The 27132-nt window shown below is 44.1% G+C and overlaps 1 protein-coding gene across 3 annotated transcripts in view; it reads right to left on the bottom strand.

The window, feature by feature from the left end:
- The window catches only part of KCNJ6 (potassium inwardly rectifying channel subfamily J member 6), a 148227-nt gene that overhangs the window by 24653 nt on the left and 96442 nt on the right, over window positions 1–27132 (bottom strand). For 2 of the 3 annotated variants that reach the window (XM_048291088.1, XM_048291090.1), the window contains one exon: window positions 7924–8844. In XM_048291088.1, the coding sequence (XP_048147045.1) occupies window positions 7924–8844 (921 nt within the window). Of the gene's footprint in view, window positions 1–7923; window positions 8845–10078; window positions 10236–27132 lie in introns of those variants that run through there. The other variant, XM_048291100.1, reaches the window with a different exon arrangement.

The following is a 27132-nucleotide window of genomic DNA, read 5'->3' as shown; positions in this document are numbered from 1 at the left end:
CCACAAACCACAATTTCTTCAATGGTCACAGAGGAGAACAATGAAAGCTCTGAGGCGAGCTATGAATTTTGCAAAGCCATTCCATTCTTCACAGCTCTAAAATACAAGGAGGAGCTGGCTTGGTGTTTTATAATCACGGGTAAACTTAGGCTGGAGGGGATTTCTATCCACTTTTGTGGTATCAGGGCCATCCTGAAATCACCCTCTTCCAACTCTGTTTATTCTATCTTTGAATTCCCTGACAAATCCCTGGGGCTTTGGCTCCCCTTTCAGCCTTGGCCACTGCCATGGAGTGTCCTCAAGAAGAGATTTTGGCTGCTCTGACCTCACTTTGCTCCTGGTATGAGATAAGTCCTGACCAGACCTGCCAGGGGAAATTATTTGTTCAGTTCATCCCTTTGTAAATTCAAACTGCTGGGAGAAGCCTGGGAGGAGCCTACAAAATACCCCAGAGTGTGAGTTACCCTTCCCACTACTCATTTCTGAGAAGTTAATGGAATTCAGCCAAATATTCCCTCTGAATTCATTTTTCTAAATCAAATTTTGGCATTCCTCAGATATCTCAAACGTGTTCCACTGGAAATTTGGTTTTGGAGATCTTCCTTTTTGCTTTGTTTGGAATGTTTTTTTAAATCAAGTTTCTTTCTGGTCTAAGTTGTAAGAATGGGATATCTCCTATTCAACAATCCTGTATTTATGAAAATCCTATTTTCTTATACTAAAGGTTTATGCCATTCCACAGAAATCCCAACTAATGAAAATTGTCAAAATCAGGAAGAAAAGAAATCTTGGAGAGGATTGTGACTTTCTTTAAGTCATTCTTGGGAATGTTGGGAATGAAGGAAAGAGGGAGTAAGTGAGCAAGAGCACAGCAGTGAGTCCAAACGTGCTTGATTTTCCTTGGAATGCAGTGATTGAGACCACTGAGATGACTGCCTTTCTTTGTGATTTGTTTTTCCTTAAATCCCTCGAGGATTTTTTTCAGTGGCCTTGGGAATCCCAGGAACTGTGCCACGATGGGAGTTTTTAGTGCTGGCAGCTGCTTCCTAGGATAAAAAATATAAATGCAGGAATTTTCTGTCTTTTTTGATGTCCTTTATGTAGCTAGTGGTGTTTCTGCTGCCCATAGCCTCGTTCTTTCTGATCTATCAGCTGTTGAGTTTGAGTTTCTGGTTTACTTCACAGCTTTTCTCATTCTTCAGCCTTTTAGGTCCCTTTTGGCTTTGCAGTTGCTGCTCTATTGAACTTTGTGAAAACTTTCTGCTGAAGGTGAACAATCTTTCTGCTCACATTCATTAGAAACTCTAAATATTTGTGTAAATATTTGCTGTTCCAGAGAGGCCTTATGGTTATCAGGGAGTATATGCAGAGTGTTTTCCTTCATTACAATTCAGGGAGACAGGAGGAAACAATATTCTACAGCTGGAAGTAAATAAGCACCAAGGGGAGAAGCGAAAAGATCTTTTAGAAACATGGGAGGGAGCAGAGTTTTCCTAAAAATACTTCCCAGGGTTTTGAACTGCAGGCTGCACAGACAGACTTCATATCTGGAGATCAAGCTGAGTGAACAAGGTAATCGACATGAAAGAATCAGTTCATTCCAGCAGAATTCCAGGCCTGAGACCCTGCCCTGACTCAAACCCGTGCCTGGGATTTCACCACCGTTGTCTCCAGGCAGGCAACAACCTCGGATGACCAAAAGTGAAAGTCTAAAATGAGAAATACCAGCGAAATATTTCCTTTCCCAGGAAAATATTTCAGTGCTGACCCTTCTTTTGCACTGGAGCAAGGGGTGAGCTCAAGTTGAAGCTGAGCACACTCACGTTCCTGGTGTCGTTTTGGGAAGTGCTCTGGAATGGAAAAGGCACCTCAGGGGCCCCCAGCACGTCTCCGAGGGGCTCAGGAATCACATCTCCACTCAGAAAGCAGGTGGAACATGTTCAGTGAGCTAATCCTGCCTGGGGAATCCTCTGACCTGGATAAGGCTCAGGTGCCCTTTGCAGAGAATCCTCCCTTTGTTTTTGCCAGGTGGGGACAGTGTGGGCACAGGGACACGGGCACTGGTTCCTCCTGGCATTCCTTAGGGTCTGAGCTGGGTCTGGAGCCCCAGGGACTCAGCAGGAACACCTCTGCAGTGCCTTCTTTCTGGGCTAAAACTGCTGGGAAACTGTTGCTTGATGCTGTGCTGGAGTCTGGAACCACAGGATTTTAGGAAGACTCTGCTGGTCAATGCAGACAGTGCCAGCCCAGCTTCCCACTGTGCCTTTCTGCTTGGAAAACAGGAGCAGGGCCAGTGTTAAAGCAAACTTTGGGATCCTGTCATTCCTCTGGCCGTGGAGATCATGAGCCCTGCAGGAATGTCGTGTGTAGGCTCAGGACTGATGAGCAAAGACAGGATTTTGGGGCACCTCACTCTGCTTGTCCCTGGTTTAGGAAGGAACAATGTTCACAATGTAGGTCTGTGGGATTGTGGAAAGAACTGGAACCTGCCCTTTTTCCATGCCCAGAGAGATCTAGCAGGGATTGCAAAGGCAGGATGTGCAAAATTAAGCTCTTCTCGTGCAAGTCTGATATGTGGTCAGCACAGAATTATTTAATAATATCTGATCTGTTAGGTAATCCTTAAACCCGTGGTTTTTTAGGGCTCTTACCTTTTAATATGAGTTACTGCTTGAATCTGAATATTATATTTGAACATTTAGGGGTGAGGGAGCAGCTGGAGTTGTGAAGAGCTGAGGAATTAATCGGTGAGGAAGGTGTGAGAGATGGACAAAAAGCCATTGCCAAACATTCATAACAGCTTTGCAAAGTACAGCAGTACCCAGAGAATAAAGCTGTTAAGCAAATGTGTACTCCCTTTTCCCTGAAAGTGAGATACAGCAAAATTTTAGTTGAGATACTCATAATCAGCATCTCTCTTTTATTTCCCATGAATGTTGCTCCCTGATTTCTTGCTATTCCTCATAGTTTTGACTATTGTGAAATTGTAATTGCCTCCTTTAAGCCTTACAGTCCTCTTCAGCAATGAAACTCATCTTTTCCACCTGTAGAGAAATCTTCCTGAAGGAAACATCCCAATGAGACAGGAATGCCTTTCACTGCTGGCATTTAGAACTCCACTCCTGCTAATGCCCCTAATTTCCTGTGTTGGAGTAAATAACAATGAAACTGTTTGTTACAATCAGTAAAACTAAAATGGGATAGAAGTGAAAGGAATTGCTGGCAGCTCCAGGGAAGTGGGGATGTGTGAGAAGTTAAACCTTGTCCAAGTCTAGCACCCAGCACCAGGAGATGTTAAAACCCCTAAAATGGAAAGGAAAACTGCAGACTGGAGAGCCCTTGTGTTCTGATCATTCCTGAAAAGAAGAGGATCCAGTTTGGAGCATTAGCCACCTATTCCTGACCCTGCTTAAACTGCATTTCAGTCAATGTGCTTTGGTCACACCCTGGAGCACAATGAAATCCACTTTCACTCTTTGTCTTGCAGAAACACTCAGGTGGGAGAAATGCTGGTGCTTTTCTTCCTTTCACCTGCATCCCCTTAAGAAGCAGCTGGAGAGGATAAGCATTTCTTCTCTGAAGAGCAGTAGAAAACTCAAGTGAGAAACTCTAACCCCAGCAATGTTTATTTGGAGAGCGAGCAAAGTCTGCTGAGAGGTTTTGAAGGATTGGAACTGCTTAAATTCATATCAGAGGGAGATATTTGCTAGGACTGGGCAAGGATAAGGGGTAAATATGGCAATTCATCCCAGAGAAATCCAACCCACGATAAATCAGTCAGTCAAAGGGGCTGTAGTGAAGAGGGGAACAGCTTTGTACAATGTTTGTCTGGTCAATAGCACTGTTTACTGAATAAATAACCATCCCTGTGAACATTTTATTGCTTTGCACACATATTTTCCACAGCTGGCAAGTGTGGTTGTTCCTGTATCTGTAAAGCCTTCTGCAGATGCTGCTCTCAAAGCTGCCCGTGTGTCAGAATTATAAATGCATCCCAGTCTGAGTTTATTTGTAAAATTATCCCTCTGAACCTGAAGTTCTCTGTCTGGCTTTGTTGCTTGTTTTTTTGAGAGCTACAAATGTGCAGATTATTTTCTTTCCTCGGTGCTGTTCAATGCTCAAATGTTTATTTTTAGGCAGAGGGAATTGCCAGAGTGTCACTGAGTGCACCCCACTGGCCAGATAAAACTTCACAAGGTTTGTTCACAATTTTCCTCTTTCTCACCCTTTTTTTCCTTTTTTTTTTGCATCTCTCTTCCTCTCTCTCAGTTTCTTTCTCTCAGTTTCTCTTGCTATTGTACCACACCTGACTTTCCCACTTTGCATCCCAAATTTAAAAGAGTTTCCATTTCTTCTCATGGGTCTATTTCCTTATCAGAATTACACATTTGCAAGCCTTGCTTAATTTTTTAAAATACTTACTTTGCTTATGATGATAAGACTTCCCTTAAAAATAGCATTTCACCAGGTGAAAAAGGCTTAAAAATTTTAAGCCTATGGCTAGGATTCAATGATCATAAAACATTCCTAATAATTATTATCTAATAATTCTAGTAGATTGTTTTAAATTTAAAACTCTGGGAAATGGGGGCTGCAAAATGTGGAAATACCAGAGGTGTCCTCCAAATGCAGTGAAGCTTGGTTGGATTTTTTCCCCCCATTCCTCAAAGCTCCTTAGTGGTTCCATGGCAGCCTAATGTGCTTTACACTATGATTGTGTTGTCCCAAAATTGGTGATTTTGGACACTTGAGAGCTGTGCACCACCATCAGGAAAAGCACAGAGAAAAATCTTTGCAAAAGTTTTATCCTTTGAATCCAAAGGGATATTTTTGAATGCTGTTGTAAATAAATAAAGAGAATTGCATATTGAAAAGATCTGTAACAAATATTTTTAAAAACCAGCCTTATTTTGAGTGTTTGATGATGCTGGATGAAGGAATCAGATTGAGTTCATGTTTTTGGAAAGTGCCTTGCTGAAGATTCTGCCCTCAAAGTGATCTTCATGGTAGAAAGAATGGGAAAACCAAGGGGTAGGGATTCTCCCTGGGATAATATTTTGTTATGTGCCTTAGTAAAGACACATCCACTTCTTTTTGCACCTCAGGAAGTTATGGCAATGCTTCCATGGGGAATTAAGGGGTCCTTGATTTGAACTTTCTGCTGAATTTTAGTTCGGTTCATTATTTTAACATCATTTAATAAAATGCATTGCTCTTAATTTCCTGTCCTAACACACCATGCTGACTTCCCATGACAACCCATAAAAAAGTTGTGTTTCATTGGTAGATGTGATTTTGGAGCACTTAGGGTGGAAAGTATTATAAATGTATTTACCTGTTCAGTCAAATTTAAACAGAATGATATCAATAATCAGCAACAGTAATAGCAAATGTTTACCCTTATCACTTCCCATTTTATTTCTCATTGAAGGTATAGCTGAGTGGGGAAGCTCTGAAAATAGATAAAGGATTGTTTCCCCTGGTCAGACTCAGGAGTGGCTTTTCTGATGAGCTCACTTGGTTTGGATCCATCAGCAGCGACACTAAATGAGGACACTGCTATAGGTGACATCACAGTTTCCTGGCTTCAACTTTAATAATTTTGTATTCCATGACTTTGTTGGCAGGAATGAGGGGTTGGACTTTGCTGCTCTCACTCTGCATCAGGTGGAAGAAGGAAATGTGTAGATTTGACAGCGTAAATCGGCTTTCTGTGTTTGCCAGGATGCAACTTGTAAATATTTGTAAATTAAAAGAGTGAAAATTCCTCGTTTTGGCAGAAGGCTGGCCTGATTGTGCCTTCAACAAAAATCACTCGATGCACGTGGTCAAAGGACGGTACAAGCAGCTACCTCTGCACAAATATGTTCTAGAAATTGTGCTGGTAATTCTGACATTATCTGATGGCCTCTGCTCATATCTCACTCAGCAGGAGACTCTACCCAAACAGAGAAGTTTAAAATGGGAAATGGACCCATCCAGTGCAGGGGAAACTCTTTAATCCTGGATATCTTCTGTGGGTTTTCAAATCACTGCACTCAGTTCCTCTCGTAATATGGACTGGAAAGGTTACAGATAACGACAGATTTGATTTTTATCTTCAACTTTGCCAGCCCAAGCAGGCTGAGGGGTTTTGTGCTGCAGTGAAGCCTGGTGATGGCTGAGTGGGAGAGGTGGTCAGAGCCAGAGCAGCAAAGGACACCCCGGAGAGCCTGGGGGTGTGCAGGGGTGAAAATGAGGTGAGGGAAGGGGGGGTCACAAATGGAGAGTGTTGAGACTTAAGATAACAAATCTACATTTGCTGCACTGCACAAATATTGTCTTTTGATCTTGTAGGTGGTTTTGTGAGACATTTTTTATTCTTCCACTACCTGCCAACCATTTTGCTGGGAAACACAGTGTTCAGCAAACCTGAAAATACTCCCCACCCTCTGGGATGTCAAGTTCCTTCAGCTGCAATTCTGAGACCTCAGGATGGTTTCAGGGAACAAACAGCAATTTCCTCATTGTCTCACCCAAAGGTGATGCAGATGTTTGAAATCTCGGTGCCTACTGCACAGATCAGGAGCTCTAAACACTTCATCTTGATTTCTCTTCAGTACCACCTACTTCCTAGAAAATTTGGAAGCCTTGCACTTACCACTTCAAATTCCCTGCCAAGTTCCTTTCAGTTTTTTCTTTTTTTCCCCCCTGCTCCATTTTTGTCTCACACGTTTATTATATGGTGACAAATGCAGTTTTCTTCTGACACCACATAATAGATGTGTGAAACACACACACATGTTCTAGTAAGAGACTGCTCTTTATTTCCTGGCTCCAGTTGCAAAACATGAGTCAGGGTTGGAAAGGTTGTGCCTCTGTCAGAGCTGTGGAATCCACGTGCTCAAACTTCCCTGGGTTTTGCTGCAGTCGTGGGGAAAAATGGCAAATCTCATTCTTATATTTCTATATTCAGTGTTTTCTCCTCCCCAAGCACATCAAATCTTCATTTCATAATCACCATTCCCTTGTGTTGATTGTATTTACTTATTTCAGGTATTGATGCTGTTATTAAGAGGGAAAAAACCACCTCCAGCTTCTAAAACACAGATAAAAGTACCCTCCTATAATTCTGGCTTTAATACAAAAAAGAAACATTATTTTAGTGGTGCATTTGCTGCGAATTTCAAGCACTATTTTCTCTGCACCAAGTGATTTCTGCTGTTCTGCTGCATAATTGCAGGTAACAACCACCCAGCATCTCCACAAGACTCCGGTGACACAACATTCCGTGTTTGCACATCCCAGCTTCCAGTGTTCTGTGTGCTTCTGTGGGGGCCCCAGTGAAATACAAAATCGAAGATCTTTTGTGAGCTAAACTGGAACAAGCCCCATGTTACAAGTTAAAACAAAAACCAAGCAAAACAAGCATGCAAAAAAAAGAGAGAGAGCCGAACACATCATGACTTCCTACTGGATCCAAAGAGGCTTGGAATGCCACAGGGCTGGCAGTTGTTCTGCAGATACCCAGGGGTGATTGGAAGCAGCAGGACCGTGGTGCTTCCACGTTAATCACAAGCAGAGTTTTGCATTGATTTTTTTTTTTTTTCTTTTTCCTAAGCAATTTTACCCCACAAGGTCCCTGTGGTTGAGCTGCTCCTGCAATAGAATGACAAATAACGGGGTGACATGCTGTGAAAAATTTAGAAAATGAGAGATGCTATCCCATTTTCCAAACAGAGCAGAAACAACACTAATTCCGTTAGGCAAGATGGAACAGACAATTAAACCGGGCATGCTTTTAATTTTGAAGCTCACCAGAGAATGGACGCCTTTTTCAAATGTAACAACTGTGGAAGTGATTCCTTTAAAACGAAGCAAACCCACTGATTTTCCTTGCTAAAATCAAAGCATTTACCTTATACAAAGTATAAGAAATGTTACCTGTTGCCTCCACCATTCCTTCTAGGATTACAACAATTTCTAGCTCCTCTTTGGGCAACTGGGCTTTGGAAATCTCCCAGAAAGGACTCTGCTGGTTAATCTCATGGCTGATGATCAGTGGTGAAACCAAAAAGAGACGATCATCCCCTGTGTAATAACCTACGTTGATATCTGTCTGGTTGAGTGGTATAAATTCCCCCTCCTTTGTCTGTTTGGATTTGATCAACTTGGCTCGTATTGATGCCTCTACAATGTGTGAATTCCTAAGGTCTCCTACTCGGAACATCAGACACAGCTTTCCATCCCGCATGGAAATGACTGCGTTTGTAGAAAAAACCAAGGTTTCTGCCCTCTTCTTGGGTTGGGATATTTTCACAAACATGCAGCCAACCATGAAGGCGTTGACGATAGAACCTAGGACAGACTGCACTAAAAGCAGGATAATTCCCTCGGGACACTTGTCCGTGATGACCCGGTAACCGTACCCAATGGTGGTTTCGGTCTCGATTGAGAATAAAAAGGCTGAGACAAACCCATTGAGGTTGCTGACGCAGGGGGTCCACGTGCTGTCCCCTATGTGATCCATGTCCCCTCGCATGTAGGCAATGAGCCACCAGATCATGCCGAAGAAGAGCCAGGTCACCGTGTAAACCATGACAAAGATCAGCAGGTTGAACCTCCACTTGAGATCCACCAGGGTGGTGAAGATGTCAGTCAAGTACCGGTAAGTCTCTCTGACATTCCCGTGGTGGACGTTGCATTTCCCATCTTTCCGAACGTACCTCTGGATTTTTCTCTTGGCACATTCTTTGCTTATGTTTTTTGGCAGATCCTCTCTAGCTTGTTTGGGCAACTTTGGTTGATGGATAGTGACAGGGCTCTCGATGTCCTGCTCCATTGAGTCTTCTTCCAGGACGTTGGCTGCCATGGAAAACAAACAGACAAGGAAAAGTCGTTATTCCTCTTAGTATTTCTCTAAGTCAATATACAACCTTTCCCTGTGTTAATCGATAAAATTATCATCCCTGTTCTTTGCTAACACAAAAATCAAATGATTCCAGGCACCCTCATTTTATTGCTACACAGAAATAAAATGAAACCAAACTCTCGTTTCTTATCAGGTCATCCTATCTACATCCTACCTTATTTAAATTCTGCAAGATGGGTTTAAGCAGATATTCCTTCCCCCCCTCACCCCTATTAGAGTTCAATGAATGAAATTTTTTATGCACCAAAAAAGATCTCATGGAGATAAAAGATATAAATGAGGGAATGGATTGACTTGGGGGCGAGCAGAGAAAATGAGCTATTGTTGAGTTATTCTTTTCCATCAATTGCATTGCTGTGGGGAAAGTATTAAATAAGTAGAAGGAGGTTTTTTATAAAAAAAAAGCCAACAGTTTTTAGAAAGAACCAATCTTCCTCTTGTTGAAGGACAGTTGTACTATCCATCAAGAGCAATTCATGCACACTTCCACAGAAAATCAATGTCTTGCTGATAATGAGACAGGGAATTGTGTGTCCTTCTCCCAGCAACGCAAAACCTATGGTACTTCAGATTTCATTTGAATTCACTGTGCCTGTGGCCTTCAATTCAAGTGTACCTTGTCCTCTAATGATCTGGGCTTTTTTTTCTTAAGTTTCCCAGCCTTTGGAGATAAATAGCTTCATTATGGTTGTGTGCCAGAGAAAAAAAAGAGTGTACTGAGGAGGAGAGTGGTTTAATCAAATGTCTTTAGCATGGAGGACATGGTGAGGTCTGGGGTAATTGTTGTTTTTAACCGAAATCCTTTTGTTTTCTGGGGCTTCTTCCTGCAGGAATATCAGCTCTTGAATTCCTAATTCTTTCCCTTCTGGCTAACTGCTGTCATTCTTCTGCCAGACTGTAAAGGGAAAAGTCTTTTGGTGGGTCTGTCCAGGTGCTTGACTCTGCATACAGAATCACAGATTGGTTTGGGTGGGAAGGGACCTGGAAAATCATCCAGTGCCAGCCCTGCCATGGGCAGGGACACCTCCCACTGTGCCAGGCTGCTCCAAGCCCCAATGTCCAGCCTGGCCTTGGGCACTGCCAGGGATCCAGGGGCAGCCCCAGCTGCTCTGGGCACCCTGTGCTAGGCTTCACCACCCTCCCAGGGATTTCTTCCCAATATCCCACCTAAAGAGCAGCACTGCTGTGATGTTGAACCAGTCCCTTACAGAGGGTTGCACAAGGGGCTGCTCTCGGTGGGTCAGTGTGGCTCTAGAAGCATTTTTCACTCTTAGAAATGTGTGCTGTGCAGCAGGTCCTGTGTGGAGTCTCACAGCACCTGTAGCTTTTTCAAGATGTGCAGGTTCATCCCTGTAGAGAAAGATCACAGACCCTTGTAGAGTTTTAGGGGCGATCGAAATACCCAGGGGGAAAAAAAGGGTTGTAGCCTGGTTGTCCCTCCTCCTGATCTGCTCCTCTTTCAAAGAAAGACTCAAAGCCCTACAGTAGCACAGAATCTGAGAGCAATGCCACGTTATAAGGCTGTGCACCCCATCCCGTGTCACCTTTTCAGTTTGCTGCTCTGTCTCAGGAGAGCGTTATCGGGGCTGATGGCAGTGGCAGCTCTGGGAGCTGTGTCACAAGGCCCTCAGTTCTGAAGGAACTCCCCCAGCCAGTGACACTGTGCCTGCTTGCATTATCCCTGATGCAGGGTAATGCATGACAAAACACAATCAAAAGGCATTGCAAGGCCCTTGTGAGGCAGATTGAAGCCAAAGCCAGAAAATTTGAAGTTAAGGCTTCCCACTTTATGCTCAACTCTCCGTTGTGCTTAAGGAAATTCCAGTCCACAGGAGTTATCATATCACTGCAGCAACAGAATCCTCACATAATTATGAACAACCTATGAAGGCTCTGGCTTTTGAGGCTTTATGTTAAACTACTAATGCTGATATAATGGGGTTCATTATCTTTCAGGCATTATGAATAATTTGCTTTCCCCTCCCAGTCAGAGCCCGGCATGGACCCAGAGACCATGAGTGGAAGAGTCCTGTTGGTTTTGAGAATATTCCTTCCTCCTGGCCCTGCTGTTGAAGGGAACCACATCCCAAACCTCCCTGTCTGAGCATCTCTTACCAGAAATTATCCTGGGAGGGGACCCAGGTGCTGATTTTATTCCTGGCAGCAGGAGGAACGTGAAGGGACATCCAGGGCTGCCCTCCCACCACACGGCTCCTGCTTTGCATGCAGAGTTTATTTCCTGTGGAAGTACTTTGAGCAGCAAAGCACCTTTTATTCACACAGCAAAGTTTTACTGATGCTTTCCAAATGCTTTGTGTGGGTTTGTGCATCACAACCAGCCTGACCCGTCTCTCACAGCACGAGGGAAGGGCCACATTTTGTCAAGTGTCCATAGGTTCTGTAGGAGCCAGGAGCTGCTGTCACAGTAAGTGGGATCAGGATGTGACACTTCCAAATTGGAAGGGTTTTTCTTAACCTGGAGAGGTTGTAGTTGAGCTAATTCTCATCTGGCTTTGTAAGGGGGCAGCTTTGGACAACCAAACCCAGTGTTTAACCAAAGTCTCTCCCATTACAGCATTTATTTGACACTCTTACAGACATTTCCATCTTCCTGGGGGCATCTGGCTGTTTATAAACTCTCCAGGCTCTTCCCAGTGCTGTCATTTCTCAACTCTCAGTCTCTTAGAGGAAAAATTAAGGTCAAGTTTTTTGTCTTTTTCTCTTTTTTTTTGCAAGATGCCCTTTCCTTCTTTCCCTCACCCAATCCTGCTATGAATGAATTCCTTTGTGGAGAGGTTTCTAGATCAGAATCACAGTTTGTTACCCTCTCCTGGACTGAGTTCTCACTCCAGAGTGAACCTTGGGAGCAGCAATTCCTGAAATATCACACACAGATATATATCACACAGAAAAACGAGGTTGGAAGAGACCTCCAAGACCTTCGAGTCCAACCCATGCCCTAACACCTCAACTAGACTATGGCACCAAGTGCCATGCCCAGTCTGTTTTTAAACACATCCAGAGATGGTGACTCTACCACCTCCCTGGGCAGACCATTCCAGTACTTTATCATTCTTTCTGTGAACAACTTTTTCCTAACATCCAACCTCTACCTTCCTTGACGCAGCTGAGACAGTGTCCTCTTGTTCTGTCAGTTGCTGCCTGGTGGAAGAGACCAACCCCCTCCTGTCTGCAGCCTCCTTTCAGGGAGTTGTAGAGAGCGATGAGGTCACCTCTGAGTCTCCTTTTCTCCAGGCTAAACAATCCCAGTTCCCTCAATTGTTCCTCACAGGGCTTGTGTTCCAAGCCCCTCACCAACCTTGTTGCCCTCCTCTGGAAACACTCAAGCATCTCATCATCTTCCTGAACTGAGGGGCCCAGAACTGGACACAGCACTTGAGGGGTGGCCTCACCAGTGCCGAGTACAGGGGAAGAATGACCTCCCTGCTCCTGCTGGCCACACAGTTCCTAATGTAGGCCAGGTGCCATTGGTCTTCTTGGCCACCTGGGCACACTGCTGGCTCATGTTCAGTCGCTGTTGACCAGCACCCCCAGGTCCCTTTCTGCCCGGACACTGTCCAGCCACACTGTCCCCAGCTTGTAACGTTGTTGGGGATTTTTGTGGCCAAAATGCAGAACTCGGCACCTGGACTTATTAAACTTCATCCTGTTGGACTCTGCCCATCCATCCAATCGATCCAAGTCTCTCTGCAGAGCCCTCCTTCCTTCCAATAGATCGACACAAGCTCCCAGCTTAGTGTCATCTGCAAATTTACTAATGAAAGACTCAATAAGTGATCCAAAGATTATGCATCTGTGTGTTTCCATGGAAATGCTTGATGAATAAGTTTTAAACACATGGCAGGATCCCTGTTCACCACTGAGGCTGAGGCACAGCCACATACTGTCAGTGCCTTTGCCACAAAATACTTTAACTAATTATATTTTTACTTGGTATCAACCCAATTAACTTCTGCTGTTTATTCCATCCAATTTTCCTATTGGTTACATAATGGCTGTCATGGATCCAGGAACAGGGGAGTGAGTAGCAGCAGCCTCACTTGAGAGCTATTTTTGCTCTCTCTGCTTTTCTTCCTGACAAAAATATATACATATTATTAATCTGCACTGAAAAAGAGAAAAAAAGGTGTTTCTGAACTCTTCCTCCTCTCCCAGTAAACATTATGTTTGTTTGAACACAACAGCCAGGTAACGAGCCAATTTAAGGGATTCTGTTCAAAGGATCTGCTTTGGTTACTCTCTTAGGCAAAACCTACAAGACATAGGAGATTTCAGTGATTTGTTTAATTTCCCAGCAAATGACAAGGAGTTCTCCTAAATAAGTCCCTGAATAGTTCACTTGTGTCCTGGCTGTGGCCAATTTAGCAAATTAAGTGTGCCCAGGCCTATTATTTAGCGTGGAGGGTAAGGAGGGTGCAGCCCACACTTGGATTATTGAACTCCAATTGTTTTCCAGGCAGGTTAGTGTTGTACAATCTGCCAAACAGGAATAATCTGTGTCCTGAAATGGAGCCAGGAATTGTGTGTCCTCAGTTCTGCACTGGTCCAAACCATGCCAAAGGCTTTTCTAGAAATTTCACCCTGCAGGGGGTTGTGTGCCAGTGCTCAGAACATTTTATTTTCCAGTAAAATTGCAGCAAATGTTGTTGTCATGTTCTTGTCTACTCCAAAGCAGCACTGGAAAGGCACAATCCCGTTCTTCCATGCACATATTTTTATTTAGAGCCTGTAGAACAACACGAAACCAGTGTCAACAACAAAAGAGCTGTGCAGGACATGCTCTCTCTCTTTGAGGCTGTGAATGTAACACATCAATATAACCCTGAAGCAATCATTTTTTCATCAAAAATGTGATTTTTGGCGTATTTTGGTAGATCTTGTTGTGCTGCTGTGCAAATGCAAAGCAAAAGGAGGAATGTAAAGGGCCTGCTTGTCCAATTTAAGTACTGGAAGCCTATTTTGGTTGTGTATGATCTGTAAAATAATGAGGAGTTTCAACGAAGAATATTGCCAATTATAACTGACCTTTCTGTAACAGAAGCTGACTCAGAAAGTTCTGTGGATGTTCCACTGTAATTTAGTGATTTTAACTCTCGTAACACAGTTGTGAACACTTTGTGTGCAGATTCATTGAAAATGCCCTGATTTCCAAAATCATTTACAATCTAAAAATCGCTCTCATGGGCTTTGCTGCATGTAGACAGATGTGTTGAGCAGACACTGCCATTCCTGTCTGCATTCCCCACTTTCTGCTGGGATGAGGGCCACTTTTAAGTGAAGCAGGTGTTTGCATCTCTAAGGTCCAAGTTTGACTTTTGGGAAGCCTTGAGTGTTTCAGCTCTTGTTTGCTGTGCTCCCAAACCTCCCTGGCACTGCATCCAGCTGTGGAGTATTTGGCAGTACCTGGTGGCTGTTTGGGTTCCCTCTGTGGGGTTGTTGGGCTTTGCACAGCACAAGGAATTTCTTGTAGCCTTCAACACCCTAAATCCAGGTAATTCTGTTTCTCCTCTTGCTGGCAATGGAAGAAGTCAGAGAAGGGAAGCAGAGATTTTGGAATGCTTTGCCTCATCTGTGGCTGGTTTTTGTTTCAGAGCTCTGCAAAATCTCGTTTGTGATGAGCACAGAGGGGCACAGGAACACAGGAATTCTGGGAATAGAGGGGGATTTGTCTGTGGGATGAGCCCAGCCAGATAATCCACACTGCAAGGAGCCATCATCACTCCCAGATATGAGGAGAAAGAGTCTTGTTTAGAGAAAAAAGTGGAGCCTTTTATGATCAGCTAGCAACTGTAAGCAGTCATTATCACAGAACACAGATCCTTTTTCCTGAAAAAGAAAGGAATTAGGATCTGGTCCTGCACTGTTGAAATCAATGCAAGATTGTCTATTCACTCAGCTGGAAGCATTGCTAGGCCTCGCTTTGAGAGGTTGGAGTGCTCAATAAACACTGACTTGGCAAATCTCTTCAGGACCCAAATTACTTCTTTGCACCCATGGAATCATAAATCTAATTTCAGAGGGAGCATGCGTGTGACTGAGGTTTATTTCAGCAGCAGCTTTCACTAAAAAGGACATGAGATGAGATATATTTATGATTAGAAAAGAGACTGTAGAGATGATACTTTGTTTTTTCACATTACCTGCTTCATCACTGCCTTCCAATCCCACTTGATAAAAATAATGTTCTACTATTTTCATTTCTTTTAAGCCTGTACAGCTGCAAGAAATCAGTCTGAGTAACACTTTGTGTCTCTGCAGCACAAACATTTCCATTCACTTCTGATTCTTGGCCCTTTTATTGTGGAGGGTGGAAAATGAAGCTGGTAACTGAAATTGAAAAACACGACTCCATTTTTGGTAGTCATTTGACCTTGTAGTTTTTGTCTTGGATTCTAACCAACTTCATTGCAGAATTTACCACTGAAGGCTCCAGAATGCTGTTTTTACATCTGCTTTGCTAAATTTATCTTCATTTGAATCACGGGGAAGCCAAACAGCCCTGGCTTGGCAACATTTATGGGGCAATGTAAAAAGGCTGCACGTTGTGAACCTGCAAAGATGTGCAGACACAGTTCATTATAAACATCTTCAGCCTTTCATGAGGCTGTGGGTCCCAAACTGGATGATGAAACTTGTTTGCTACCTGAAGTCTGAGCTCTTGGAGTCAGTGTTTATTCAGAGCCATCTCTACTGCCTGGCACTGAACACAGATCTCTGGAATAAGGAGACATTTCCTGTCTGATTAGTCTTTTACCAGGTCTTTGGCTCCCAGAAAAGCTTAAGCTGGAGCTTCAGAGCAGGTATTTCTGTGTCCAGGGCCAGGTTGGACAGGGTTTGGAGCAACCTGGTCTAGGGGAATGTTCCCTGCCCATGGAACTGGATGATCTTTAAGGCCCCTACCAACCCAAACCATTCTGTGATTCCATGATTCCGTAATGTCCTTGTCCTGTCCACAACCTTAGAGCCCTGTTTCATCTGAGAAGGTGACAAAGCAGAGAAAAAGCCTTTTTTACGCTTGAAAAACGCTCAGTATTGTCAGTGCTGCTGCCAGCAAGGCAGCAAGGGCAGCAGCAGAGACAGCCCAGGTGTCCCAACCTGAACTGTGCCACCCAGCAACACCAGAGCTGGGCTCTTCTCTGGTATTTCCATGTGCCAAATGAGTGCCAGGTGCTGCCAGAGGGATAACAGGGATCACTGAGCATGGTGCTGACAGGCCTCAGCAGCTGCAAATCCTGGCCACACATTTGCCTCCTGGTGCCTCTAAGTCAGACGTGTTCCCTGACTTGCTGCAAGGTGTCCTTGTCTGATGTGACCCCTGAGACTTCTTTTTCCAGTTACTCAACCCCAGTTATTCCTGCCAGTTGCTATCACATGTCCAGATACCAAAATTTTTGTACTATTGCACTATTTCTTCAGAGGTTTACTAAGAACCAAGCTTTTCTTCTCTGTGGGGTGTACCAGGAAAAGGAGAAAGCATGAAAGACCTGTATTGACCTTATTGTTACCAGCTTTAAACTGTGTTTATATGCTTTAACTGCTAAAAATAATCAATCAATTCAAAATCTGCTTAAATCAGTGAATATTCTGGGTTGCAAGGAACCTCTAAAGGTTTCAATGCGCTGCTCAACACAGAACCAACTTCCATGGAGTGCCCAGGGAGGTTTGGAGTTCCCATCCCTGGAGGTGCCCAAGGAAGGGCTGGATGTGGCACTCAGTGCTCTTGGCTGGGGACAAGGCGGGCATTGGGCACAGCTTGGATTTCTTGGAGGCCTTTTCCAACCTCAGGGATTCTGATTCTCTGAAAATTGGGTTACTCTGCTCTGGGTCGAGGTTGGGAGTGTCCACAGCCTCTCTGGGCCCTGTCTCAGCACTTTCTCTCTCACATTGAGGACTTCTTTTTGCTTTGTTTGCATCCTGTTGGAATTCCCTTCCCTGCATCTTGTGTCCATCGCTCTTTGTTCTTCCCTCTGCACCTCTGAGAAAGGAGGACTTCATCTTCTCTTCAGCTTCTTTTTCAAATCTGAGCTCAGCCTTCCAGAGAAGTTGAGGGCTGGTTAAATGCTGATTCCTCCATGTATTCTCTTTACTGATTACATGGAAAAAGAGTATTCCCAACTTTTGTGAGACGAGATTCTCCAGATTTTTTCCCCATTAAAATTTTCCCAGATGAAAACTCTGGGAACAAAAATGAGCTGATCAGCTGAGCTATTTTGTGTAGATAATTCTGACCCAAATATTTCATATGGATAAGCCTGACTCATTTAATTCTGCACTTGTGATATCTCTGATACCTGGGGTGTTCTCCTGGTTGTTTCTGGAAGCGTAAATAGGAGTTTGGCTGCCCTGTCCAGTGGTGATTGCACTGCTAATTTAGCAAACTGATCGTTTTGGCTTTGGCCCAATTAGTGCTCTGAGAAAATACCTGGGAAGGGTTTGGGAGACAGGATGTGCTCCCATTCAGCAGCATGGATGAGACTGAATCGGATTTGGCTTTTTTCACTCTTATCTGCCAACACCATTCCACCTTTGCTCCCTCAGACACCTCCACAGGCTCCCATCCCACCCCTGCTTAAAGCAACACAAACCCCTGGTCTGCAACACAGACCTCACCTTGTTCCAGAGAAATTGAAGAGGAAAAAGGCCACTATTAATAAACAAGTTATGCTCTAAACCCAAGAGAAAGTCCCCACAAGACTCAGGGCCAGGCGCTCTGCAGCAGGGCATCCTGTACTGCTTGGTCTCAAGGCTGCAGAACAATTCCTGGTTTTATTTAACATTGGAGATGGAGTCAGCTTGCTGGTGGGGCTGGTGCATGTTCCAGCACGGGAAAAGCTTGGAAATCAAGGCAGGCAGCTTGTCAAAGTCTGTCTGTCCAGTTAGCTCATGAGAGAGGAGAGAAATGCACTCTCTCAGAAGAGCTGTTGTCACCAATTTTCATGTTTGCAGGAAAAGGCAGCCCCTCTCTCCTTGCTGTTTCCTATCCCAACTCAGTTCCTGTCCTTTTTTCCCTCCCCTCCCTGAAGTCAGGGTGTTTTCACTTGAATCTTCATCCTTGGCATAGCCAAATTCCGTATTTTCCTGCATTGCTGAACAACCTTGAGGCAGCCTTGTACCTGAATATTCATAGAGCTCCTTGGGCAGGTGCTGGAACCACCTTGACTGCTGCACAACACACTCTGACAGCTTCTTTGCTTTGATCAATGAACTCTCATAAATATAAGGCAGAGGAATGATGGAGAGGAATATTTTTGGTCAGAAGGAAGGACTTGATTCAATCAAGATGCTGAAGCAGTCGAGTGAAACCCATAACTTATGCAATGGTCTAAGGCTGCAGACCAAGGCCAAGAGCTTCTAGCACTTTCCTACCAGGAGCAGAAGACTTCATATGATGGTAGAGAGCTTGGATCTGATCAATTTAAGGTGAGAGGATCCCAGATGACTTTGAGAGTGTTCACTTTTGCTCTGCAAAACATTGTTTGCACTGAATTACCTTTCCCTAGGTCAGGGTGGTCACTGGCTGGAGAAAGCTCCGGCATTGGCACCCTGGGTCGGGTGTGGGTTTGCTACAGTGCAAAGCAAATATTTACACACTCCTGACTGTACTTTGACACTGATTTTTCAGCTTCCTTGGGCAGCAAAATTTTGGGAGAACAGCGCAAATCCCGCTGGTAAAGAGATGTGTTTGGGTTATGAAGAACTGTCAATTGCTCTGGGCTTTTTTCCCCAAAAATTATGAACTACAGGGGACAGAATGACTTTGAAGCACAGATATGTGATTCCTCCTGCCTTCCAATTCTTGAAAGAAAAATGAAAAAATGCCAGAAACTTCCCTCCTGAAATGATTTTCTTTTCCTCACTCAGTTTCCATCCAAACGTGCTGCCCCCAGGTCACAGATGTTGCCCAAGCATATTGGTTTTCTTGCTGCTATTACTGTTGCACAAAGCTAAAGAAGGGATTGAAAAGACTGGAAAAATTGAAACAGGCAGAAATTATAATTATTTTTTTTAATCTGGTAATGGAGATTTCTTTCTTGACAACTTCCCTGCAGTCAAAGGAGGATTTTGATGGCTTTTGCTTCTATTTCAGGTGAGCTTCTATTTCCTGCTCCTCCTTTACAAAAATCATGCAGGATTTTAATTTTTATGCACTTGAGGAGAAAAACTACTGAAATGTTTCACATGGATGCCAGGGAAACAACATTTCTGTGGCTGCTGCTGTCCCTCTTGGTGGTGACTTGGTGGATGTGCACAGATTTCTGCTGGTTAAGTGTTGGCTCATTTGGCCTAAGATACAAACCCAAACTCTGCCATCCAAATGTTGCCTCAAATAATATCTCAGGGGCCAGGCAATTATCCCTCTTAAAATGAGTTTATCTCAACAGCTCTCGTGTTCTTTCCATGCTGCTCCTTCTCCATTTTTGCAGGTGATACTGGGATTTTGGCTGCTTTCTTTAAGCTAAATAATTAGGCCATCACTGCCTTCATCCCTTTTCCCTGCCAAAAAAAGTCACAGTGAAATACAAAGACCTTGTTTCTTGCTGATGATTTCCCCTTTTGTGCAGTTTATAGACTGAAGGAAAAAAAAAAAAAAACCAAACTGAGAAATCAGGCTGGAAGTGGCATTTAGAAAAAAGAAATTTTTTAAAACCTCCTTAATTTCAGCTGAGTCAATGTTTTGTTTCAGGCTGTGGTGTTTTGATAACCTGGAACTGGTAAGTTCAGAATGGTACTTTAGCAATGTTTCCTAAGGAAATGAGCCTTATCCATCACCCTGTCTGGCCTCCTCTGAAACACTTTTGAAACTGTGGTTGGTATTTAGGCTTTTAGATCTCTTTCAGATCTTCAGTGAGATTTTGGAGCCCTCAGAAATACTAAATTCCTACCAAAGTCATGAAAACAGGCTGAGTTAACCACACCGTTGGAAGCCAAGAAATCCATCTCTACAAGAGCGAGCTACAAGAAATGTTTCTTTTGTTTCCATAAATGCTGCTGCTCCCAAAGCTCCAGTCAAATATTTTTTCAACTTACTATTCCACTCCATGTCCCTGTGAAGTCTCTTCAAAAGGAGAAACCCCTGCTCCTGCTTTGTGTGCTTGGATTTTCCAGGCTGCATCTGCCTGATCCTCATTTTCCATACAGGGACTTCCACCTTCAACAGCAGCTCAGTTTAGGTCAGACTTTGGGGGTTTGTCCACAAAACAATTGGAGTGCAAGAAAATAAAGCTGGCTCAACTCGTGCTTTTTATTTTTAAGTAAAAGGTTGAGTAAACATATGTTTGGTTTCAATCCAGATTTTTGCTTACTTTTGTTTAATCTGAATGAAAAACCTCATATTTTTTCTGCAATGAGCATCAGCTCCACAGGATTTTATACCCATTTTACACGTAAGAAGTTGTTCAAAGATGTATTCAGGCAGGGACTATGTCAGCCCCAACAAGAGTAGAAATAGAAGTTAAAACCACCAAAAAAAAAAAAAATCTTTCCATGCTAACAAATAGCAACATTTTGTCTTGAAATAAGCAATTCAGTGGTGTCTAAATTACCATTTACTGTGCTAGTTCACTTAAGCTACATAATAAAGTAAATAGGTCTATAAATTTGTTTGAAAAAATCTCAAAGGAGTTGCTCTGAAATTGCTATAATTGCTCTAATTGCCATTATCTTTTTCTATATGGATATAAGCAGAGAAAAAAAAAGAATTAGAAGCAAGGAAACATTTTTTGTAAATTGAATTTGATTTGACCAACAGCATTTTCCAAAATATTTTATAAGGGAAAGTACATTGAATTTCAGGCTTTCAAAAAGGTGCTATTTTGGGTGCAAAATGCTGAAGTTTTGGTACTTTTAACAACAGTTTCATAATTCAGATTTGCACTTCTTTTTCACAGTAATATTTTACCCAACTTTAGGAAACAAAGTTGTTCAGAAGGACTAAATAAACTCAGAATGGAGGGATTATATGAAAAATTCTGTAATCCCTATTTTGGGTGAAGTAGGGATTTTCTGCTTGTTTTTCTTACTTTGCTAAAAAGTATAAAAGACTTTTTGATTGCCCTTGATTTTTCCTGTAGGTTTTTCTAATCTGGCTAAAAATAATCCATCATTCCCCAGGATTTTTCCATGCACGAGTCACCAGTTTCCTCTCTAAAAATAAGGTCCTTTGAGGGCTAACTGAAACCTTTTGGAAAAAGTAGAAAGACTTGGCAGTGCTGGACTCTCCCGTTATCCCAGATTGCAACATCCAATTTCTTGCATCTATCTGAGGGAGTCTTGATGGCCTTTGATTCTGGGTGGCTGAATGGAGAGTTTAACATAAAAATGAAGTGATATTGTGGAATTATGTTTTATTTCTGTGGATGGATCTCACCAGAACAGGCTGCACTGGTGTTATTTTTTTTAAAGAACTGAGATTTTTGATGGTACATTCAGCCTGTAAAGCCCGTCCACCCTTACTGGAGCTGGCAAAGCTCAGCAGCAGCACAAATAATTCAAAGCTTTCGTAGCCTTCAGATCTTGAGAGAAAAAGTGGAGTTTCTGCTCTTTCCATCTCTCCTGAGATGTGTAGGGAAAGTGAAATGAGGGAGCTGCCTTTCAGGGATGTGGCCATGGACAGCAGAAATACAGATTGGTCTTGTTAGAGCTGCTACGTGAGACAAGGAATTAGCGCTGCACTAAAATGTGAATTTTGTGTCTTTCTTAGACAGGTACAGACTCACTTAAAGAAGTAGTTGGTAAAGGAGCTGACCTTTCAATGAGAAAACAGTAAACAAAAGTATTGAGCCCATGGAGGGCAGCTTTTGATAAATGAATCGACTGGTAATGAGAACACGCTTCTTGTGCATCCAAACCCAAAATTAAATGGAGAACTGAGGTGGTAAAAATAGACATTGGCTGCTTCAGAGCAGCTTTCAGTGCACAAAATAAGGTTTGAACATTTGCAAACAAATTAGCCTGTGTGTTGGGAAGGTTTCTGGTTTTCTTCTTTTTAAAGATTACTCACTAGACCATTTTTTGATAACCCAAAGGCCCATCCATGAGGTGGAGGCCAGTGGCACAAGGGAAATGCTTTGCCAGGAATGATCACAGAATCCCAGAATCTCTGAGGCTGGAAAAGACTTCCAAGGACATCAAGTCCCAGCTGTGCCTGATGCCCACCTTGTCCCCAGCCCAGAGCACTGAGTGCCACCTCCAGCCCTTCCCTGGACACCTCCAGGGATGGGCACTCCAAACCTCCCTGGGCAGCCCCTGCCAAGGCCTGAGCTCCCTTTCGAGGAAGAAATTCCTCCTGACGTTCCACCTGAAGGGACTGATGGGGTTTTCTGCCCTCTCTGGTGCCCAAGCACCATGAGAGCCCACCTGACTGGTGTGAAGGTGGGACTGGCAGCTTTGTAGACACTCAGACTTTCTCAATATGGACAAGTTGCAAGTGAGGTCTTCTAGATGAGACCATGTTCCATGGCAGAAGGGCACCTGGTGTGATTTTTAGTGACATGGCAAAAGCTTTAAAGGGCCTTCCCTGGAGGTTTAGTTGTGCTATCCTGGTGTGCATTGAAGCATCAGAGGCCATGGATGTGTGGGAAAGAAATGAGGATGTTGGAATGTCCAAGATGTAGGGGAATGGTGGGCTGAGTGAAATATTTGGGATTGGCATGTGTGTGTTTTAGCAGGGAGAAAGAGAAAGTGAAGAGAAGCAGTTGGTGAGGAAGGACGAAGGAGGAAGGAAAAAGGAAGAAGGAGGAAAGAGAAAGGAGGAAGGAAGAAGGAGGAAGGAAGAAGGAGGAAGGAAGAAGGAGGAAGGAAAAAGGAAGAAGGAAGGAGGAAGGAAAAATGAAGGAGGAAGGAGGAAGGAAGAAGGAAAAAGGAGGAAGGAGGAAGGAAGGAGGCACTACAGCAACAGAGAGAAGGGACTGTATTTGTACTTGAGGGGTGACAGGAAAGAATTTGCAGGATCCAGCCTTGTGTGAGTTTGTTCATAGGGTGAGATAGATTTTGTGGTGTTACCCAGAGTATTTGTGTTTAATTTCTTTTAAATCTGGCGGCAAAACAGCCTCTTATCTTTGAGCTGTAACTTCCTTCTCTTTGTCCAGGATGAAGTTTTCCAGGCCAGGTTGGATGGAGCTTGGAGCAACCCAGTCTAGTGGAACAGGCCATCAAACAGATGCTAAGGAAAGCCTGGAATATTCAGCCTAAAGAGGGTGAAGGCCAAAAGGGTTGACATGGGTGGAGAATGGAAAACCCCATGGATCTCACACAACGAATTAGGTTTTAAAACAGCTGAATTTTTTTGGTTTTAAAATAAATAAGTTTTCCTTTAACAGCAGGTCGTGGCTTCCAAAGCTTCTTGTCCCTGGGAGCATGTGGATTTGGATAATATCAGGGAATCTAGAAGTTTGGCAAACCCACTGAATCCCAGAATGGCCTGGGTTGGAAGGGACCTTAAAAATCATCCAGTGCCAGCCCTGCCATGGGCAGGGACACCTCCCACTGTGCCAGGCTGCTCCAAGCCCCAATGTCCAGCCTGGCCTTGGGCACTGCCAGGGATCCAGGGGCAGCCCCAGCTGCTCTGGGCACCCTGTGCCAGGGCCTGCCCACCCTCCCAGGGAACAATTTAATCCTAATATCCAATCTAACCCTGACCTCATTTGGCTTAAAGCATAGAAAAGGTCTTTGAAGAGACAGGGTTAGACCCTCCAAGGGCTCTAATGCCAAGTTACACAGGAATAAGTGGGAAATAGACCCCCAGGCTCATGTGCTCCCCTGTCAGGGCATGAGAGAGCACTTTTTACATTTTTTTATATTTTTCCAGCTGTCCAATACACACATTTCTCTTTTTGAAGCCATGGACACATTCTCTGAGGCTCACAGGGGGTCCATAAGGAGTGGACAGAAGCTAAGAAAGATATTTTGCCTCTCTTCTGAGAGAATGTTGTTCATGTAAATACTGTGATCAGTTGGCATCAGAGATGATTTGGCCCTAATTCTGTGCTAAAAAAACAATTTCTGAGTTCAAATATAGAGTCTTACATTTATTTTTTTCCTAGCCTTGCTAGTTTCCAAGGAGATCTAACCATGTAGATTGTCTGCAAAGGTGGTAATTAGCCAGCAACGAACAAGATGGACACAAAGAACTTATTGGCAAAAATCAAAATTTCCCAGCAGTTCTATCAGAGCATTCTGATCAGTTCTTTTCAGACATCCTAATTTGCCTCACACCATGGTTTTGTAAACAACTGGCTTTCAGATCAGTGCTTGAGCAGAAAAATGGAAAATGTCCTCAGATGGATGCAGATGGGATTTTTTTTTCATGATCTCTGGCTATTAAAAATAAGATCCAACAAATTCTACTGCCTATAAATAATAACTGTTGGGGTTTATAGCCCAGGGCTCAGAAAAAATGACAAAGGGAGGAGCAAAGTCCGTGTATAAAACATGTTCCCCTTTTTATGCAAGACAGACTTGGAGTGAGAAATCTTTGTTTCACCTTTGGAGTAAAGCAAAGAGAGGAACTGAACTTGGGCTGTCTTTTTTACTTGACAGGAGTGAGGAAGGGTGAAGGAGAGGTAGGAACAGTCTTTACTCTCACTGACTCTCTTGGGAATATCACCTGAATTTCTTTATTAATCTAACCCGCCAATATAACACTATTTCACTATATAATACCTATATTTTCCTCCTTAGAAAAGGTGCTGTTTAGTTGAAAAAATTTACCTAGTTTGATGAAAATATACAGATTTTAAGCTAGAATATTATGTTCAGCAAATAAACCATTTTCTGTTAAATTTCCTCATAGTCTCTGTCACAGTGTAACTTTCAGGCACACCTGGAGTCATGTTAAAGGAGAAGCTTTAGAAAATAAGTCCTTTGCAATATCAATAGTGGAAGGGTCAGTGTGGCTGAGAGTTACCTGGACACAGCCTGTGTGGAGAAAAGTGGGAAACCTTCCAGTTTATAGCAGGATTGTCCCTTTGGGAAGTTGGAGTGAGGCGGGGTTGCTCTCTTCTGCCGTGTCCCAAGGGAAAGGAGGAGAGGAAATGGCCTCAAATGGCACCAGGGGAGGCTCAGGTTGGAGATTATAAAAAACAATTTCCCTGGAAGAGTGGTGAGGCCTTGGGATGAGCTGCCCAGGGAGTGCTGGAGTCACTGTCTCTGGGAGTGCTCAGGAGGAGTCTGGATGTGGCCCTTGGGGACAGGCTTTGGGGTGCTGCTGGTGCTGCTGGGGTGGCACTGGGTGATCCTGGAGGGCTCTTGATGATTCTGTGATCATTATTATGATTTTCAAAGGGCCTGGATGAAGTTTTCGACCTTGTTTCTGACTTTCACACCTCCATGTATCCCAAAATGGATCTCCTTTGCGTTAACAAATGGATATTTATTTCCATCTACACAGAATATGTGGGAGTCATGTGTGAAATGAATAGTGAGGACCTGAGGTGTGTGGAACACAAAACAAGGAATGTGCATTCAGGAGGAGTGGGGGAGATGCACAGAAACCTCTCTTTTTCTTTTTTTTTTTCTGTATACAAACACAATTTTTTTCCATTGGATACTGAGCTCTGAAATGGTGACTAAACTCTTTATTTTGGGGCTGTTACTCCTCCTCCAGCTTGTGAGACTGGTATTTTGTACTGTACATGGAGCTGCATCAGAGACATTTTTATCTGATGCTTCCTCGAGCCGGCAACAGGGAGCAGCAGCAGAACAAACATTTCCCTCTGGCTGCTGGACACAGCCCCGGATCTACTGTTTCCCTCTGGAGCCCAAGAAGGCAGTGAGTTTGTAAATCAGGATTTGTGTTGGAAGCTCAAATGATCAGCAGCACCAAAGTGAAGTGGAGAAAGCATTATTTTATATAATCACAGCCTCCATCAGTGGAGGGGGTTGGAGGGAGAGAGTAGGATTTACCTGCTCACATTCATAGCACTGGGAAGGTGGCCTGGATAGAGAGGTTTTTCCCTCTCTTTACACTTCTGCTAGTGTTGGAATAAAAAAGATAACGGCCTAAGAACTTTCTGTGGATTGTTATGTAATAAGATATTGGGCTCCTCACATTTCTCATTCTTGTACATGTACAAGGACTCTAAAGAGAGCTTCACCAGACGGTCCCCAACAAGATTCTCTGAGTTTTGATAAATTTGGGATCAAGAACAAAGAGAATTCCTGCTGCACGGGCATCTAGGCCTTCCAGGGTCTCAGAGATCGCCTCTAAAAGAGAGAGTCACTTATGGACCTTCAGAGTTGCAGGATGGGTCAGGCTGGAAGGGACCACAGAGGGCCACTGGTGCCACCTCCCTGCTCCAGCAGGGCCATCCCAGAGCACAGGGCACAGGGCTGTGTCCAGATGGCTCTGGAATATCCCCAGGGAGGAGACCCCAGAGCCTCTGTGGCCAATCTGCTCAGGGCTGGCCCTGCCCAGGGCAGCAGTTCTGCCTCCTGTGCAGGGCAATTGCCGGGCTCAGGCCCTGCCCGTGGCTCTGGTGCCGCTGCCGGGCCCCGGAGCAGAGCCCGGGCCCTGCCCTGAGCCCTCCCTGCAGCCAGGGACAGCCAGGGCTGAGGGCCCCTCTCAGCTGGGGCTCCTCTCGAGGCTGAGCAGCCCCGGCTCCCTCAGCCTGTGCTGGGCACGGAGCTGCTCCAGGCCCTTCCTCAGCTGCGCAGCCTCCGCCGGCCCCGCTCCAGGAGCTCCCTGGCCCTGCTGGGCTGAGGAGCCAGAGCTGGGCACGGCACCCCAGAGGTGCCTCCAGGGCTGGGCACAGGGGCAGGATAACCCTGACCTGCTGGGAATGCTCTTCCCACTGCACCCCAGGATGCCACAGATAAAAGAAATGTGTGACAACCCACGATGGGTGTTATTTGTGTGGGTATCAAAGAAGCGGCAACCGTGTTTGTAAGTTAATCTTAAATTTGGGTTTGATCCACACAAGGAGCTGATGGCCTGACCTGCCACACATCTGCCCCCAGGGCGCGGCACCTTCCCTCTGTAACGTGTTTATTATCTCTGTCTTCTTACGCAGAGCAACATCTCCAAGCCATGAAGAACGGCTGATGGGATAAATGTCCACCAGTTACAACTGATTTCAGCGCTGACCCGAGCAGGCAATCTGACCTCAGTGCCATTCACACGGAAATGGAGTACAAGCTCCTATTGCAGGATGGGATTGCTAAATGAGAAACCTCTTGTTTTTCATCTGTGATCACTTTAACAA

This window comes from Corvus hawaiiensis, chromosome 2 (assembly GCF_020740725.1).
Source record: "Corvus hawaiiensis isolate bCorHaw1 chromosome 2, bCorHaw1.pri.cur, whole genome shotgun sequence".
NCBI classification, from domain to species: domain Eukaryota; kingdom Metazoa; phylum Chordata; class Aves; order Passeriformes; family Corvidae; genus Corvus; species Corvus hawaiiensis.
The sequence above is the reverse complement of the archived record's forward strand: the minus strand, read 5'-3'. Positions and strand labels throughout refer to the sequence as shown.